The sequence below is a fragment of the Nyctereutes procyonoides genome, unplaced genomic scaffold, assembly GCF_905146905.1.
Source record: "Nyctereutes procyonoides isolate TBG_1078 unplaced genomic scaffold, NYPRO_anot_genome, whole genome shotgun sequence".
Classification (NCBI taxonomy): Eukaryota; Metazoa; Chordata; class Mammalia; order Carnivora; family Canidae; genus Nyctereutes; species Nyctereutes procyonoides.
The window spans coordinates 34,548,322-34,551,584 of NW_026575146.1; the positions used below are offsets into that span (position 1 = coordinate 34,548,322).

Below are 3,263 nucleotides of genomic sequence, written 5' to 3' on the forward strand. Positions count from 1 at the left end.
GCTTGTGCCAAAATAATATATTTCATAATAATCTTTTACCTATTCACCCAAGGTACGGAAGAGATGAACTGATAGAGGACTCTCAGGGCCCAGGCCGGCAGGCAGGTGACAACGGTCTGGGAGCCCCAACGAGACAGATTTTCCTTCCCGAGAGGTTTGGTATCTGTCTTATCCTCTCAAGACGAGGGCAGTGAACATCAGGTGAGTCGTCTCCATGTGATGAGTGGCACACACCTGGGGAGTCAGAGGAGCCAGACTGCGCTTACGCCCAAGACAGCGGCCTCCATACGCCAGAAGGTCTACTTTGGCTAGCAACGTTGGAACCTGGTTCGAGCATCAGGTTACCTGTTGGGGTCACAATAACTGGGGACGCAGTTTTGGTTTTATCTAAAGCGATCTATGGTGCCTCTGGGAGAGAGGGGGCCTCCCGGGTGGACGTGAGGACGCTGGAGTATAACTGAGAAAGACCAAGGGCAACCCTGAAAGAGTCACCCAAGAAGTGTTCCAGTTACCGGGGCGCCTGGGGGGCTCCGTCGGTGAAGCGTCCAACTCTGGATTTTGCCTCAGCTCATGATCTCAGGGTGATGGGATCTCGCCCCAAACTGAGCTCGGCGGCCAGAGCAGAGGTGGCTTGTCCTTCCTGCTCCCCTCACGGCCACGCTCGCTCACTCCCTCTCCAAGAGGTCAACTCTACAACATCCACGTGTGTCCCCATCCATCCACCAGGTGCCATGACGTCTGAGGCTCAAGTGGCACACTCATCTCCGCGGCCACCCTACAGGCCTTCCAAGCTGGACACTAGGTCGGAGAGCCGCTTCCTCCAGCTGGGCCGGCAGGCCGGGGACACTCGGCCTCAGCGAGCCTCCGCCTTGTCACCTGCGGGGCGGGATGATGGCTGGACATCCCACAGAACTACCGGAGAGGAGAGCGAGGGGAGAGAAGGCGAGAGAAGGGCCCGGAGGCAGGCGAGCGGCAGGAAGTCCTCGGGCGCGCGACACCTGTACACCTGCTGCGGAGCACCTGGGCCCCCCGCAGCGCCGGCCTCGGCTCCTGCTCCTGCGTCCTGGGCTCGGGGCACAGCCCCCCCAGGGCTACTCCTTATCTTCTCTTTTTAAAGATTCTGTTTATTTATACGAGAAAGATAAGAAGACAGAGTGGGGCGAGGGGGGCGGGGGCGAGGGAGAGGGTGAGGGAGAGGAGCCCCCGCAGACTTGGTGCTGCGCGGAGCTGCCTGGGGCTCGAGGGGAGCCCCCACCCCCACCCCCGGGGAGGCTCTGAGCCCCCCCAGAGTCAGTCTGTGAACCAGTCCCCCCACCCCCACCCCCACCCCCGGGGGAGGCTCTGAGCCCCCCCAGAGTCAGTCTGTGAACCAGCCCCCCCACCCCCACCTCCGGGGGAGGCTCTGAGCCCCCCAGTCAGCCGGTGAACCAGCCCCCTCGGCCCCCAGGACGGCGCCCGCCCCGCACCCCAGGCCAGCGTGGCCCGTCCCGCCGTCCGTCCGCAGGTGCCAGGCTCGGGCTCGCCCCCCCTCCCCCCGCGTCCTCGGCCTGGGGTCCCCCCCCCCCCCCGGATCCCGCAGACCCGCGGCCACACGGACCACGACGCGGAGGCGCCGGAGATGCGGGTGCGGAGCGCGTCGGGGCAGGACGGGACCAGGATCCTGCAGCAGAGCCGGGCCTCGGCGGGCGGCCCCGGGGCGGGGGGCGGGGGGGGCTCCTCGGAGCGCTCGCCCCCCCCCCCCGCCGCCCCTGAGCACTTTCCCACCCGAGGGCGGGTCCCGGGGCGCGTCCCCTTCGGCCCTGGGTCCCGGGAGCAGGCGGCTCACAGCTGCACACGCGCGTCCTGCTGCCCCGAGACAGGACTAAGAGGAGGAGAAGCCCCTGCACCCCCCCCGCCCCCCGGGACGTGGGGCCGCGAGGTCCTCGCCGCCGCGGCTCGGGGACCTGAAGCCTCGGGACCGCCCCCCCACCCCGAGGCCGCCCGGCTCTCGGGCGCCACCTAGCGTCCCGGGGGGCACCTGCGCCCAGGCCGGCGGCGCGGAGACGCGGCTTCGGGGGGCGCGGGGCGCGGGGGGCGGGGACGCCTGTGCCCGGGGTCGCCCCCCCTTCCGGCACCTGCCGCCGCACCCGCGGGCCCGCGTCCCGCCTCCTGGTCCCGTCCGTGGGCGCCGCGCACACGCCGGATGCCACGGCGGCGGGGGGCGGGGGGGAGGGGACCGCGGCGCCCCCCGCCCCGCCCCAGGCCCCCGCCCCGGCCCCCCACCCCGTCCTGCCGCCGGTCCCAGAGCGGGGGCTGCTGCGGAGGAAGGAGTGCGCTGAGATCCTAGGACACTTTGATTCTCCGGAGCACTCGAATCGTGGCCGCCTTTTTTTTTTAATTATTATTATTTAGACGTATTTATTAGAGAGAGAGAGAGGAGGAGGAGGGGGGAGGAGGAGGAGTGGGAGGAGGGGGAGGTGAAGGGAAGAGGAGACAGGAGGAGGAGGGGGAAGGAGGAGGGGGAGGAGGAGAGGGGAGGAGGGGGGAGGAGGAGGGGGAGCAGGAGGGGAGGAGATGGAGCTTGAGGAGGAGGGGAAGGAGGAGGGGGAGGAGGGGGAGGAGGTCAAGCTGCCCCTGTGCTGCCCTCAGAGCCCGGGGGGGGGGGGGGGGGGGGGGGGGGGCCTCGATCCCACAGCCCTGACCTCATAAGCTGAGCCCAGACCCCGAGTCCCCCGGGGACCCGCTGAGCACCCCCCCGCGCCCCGGGGCAGCTGTCCTCAGGGGTGTGAGTGCCCCATATAACCTGGGCCTCGGCAGCCGCGTGGGGTGTCTCGCACCCAGGCCAGCAAGGCAAATCCCGGGCCTGTACGACAACCGGGGATCCGCTCTTCACCAGCACCCCTCCTCCCGTGGGTGTTCGGTAGTTCCAAACCCACCGCCACCCACCCTCACTCACCCACCCTCCCTCCTCCACCCTCACCCACTCACCCTCACCCACCCCCACCCTCCCTCCCCCACCTTCACTCCCCCACCCTCACCCACCCCCACCCTCCCTCCCCTACCCACCGAGGGACCTGGAATCTTGCATCTGACCTCTCTGTGCTGAAGCTTCAGCACCTGTCACCTGGGGAGGGTAACCACTATCCAATTTTCGGGGTGAGGACCGTGTTCCTATATGGACACAAAACCAGACACTTACCTTGGTACAAGTGCTAACAACGCTGTCGTAAAACTGATATTTAAACCTCAACTTTCAAGAAAAAAATTAACAAAGGGGTTGATTT

At 67.1% G+C, this 3,263-nt stretch overlaps 1 protein-coding gene across 1 annotated transcript; it reads left to right on the forward strand.

The window, feature by feature from the left end:
- Nucleotides 1-731: 731 nt before the first annotated feature.
- Nucleotides 732-2,002, forward strand: LOC129499983 (uncharacterized). Its single transcript, XM_055310144.1, has 2 exons — nt 732-1,067; nt 1,580-2,002. The coding sequence occupies exons 1-2, from the start codon at nt 732-734 to the stop codon at nt 2,000-2,002; spliced, it is 759 nt and encodes a 252-aa protein (XP_055166119.1).
- Nucleotides 2,003-3,263: the final 1,261 nt, after the last annotated feature.

Bases quoted from the DNA above. Each gene is read 5' to 3' on its own strand.
- LOC129499983 (XM_055310144.1), top strand. From the start codon at position 732: ATGACGTCTGAGGCTCAAGTGGCACACTCATCTCCGCGGCCACCCTAC. The intron at 1,068-1,579 runs GCTCGGGGCACA...CGGATCCCGCAG, and splicing joins CTCCTGCTCCTGCGTCCTGG to ACCCGCGGCCACACGGACCA.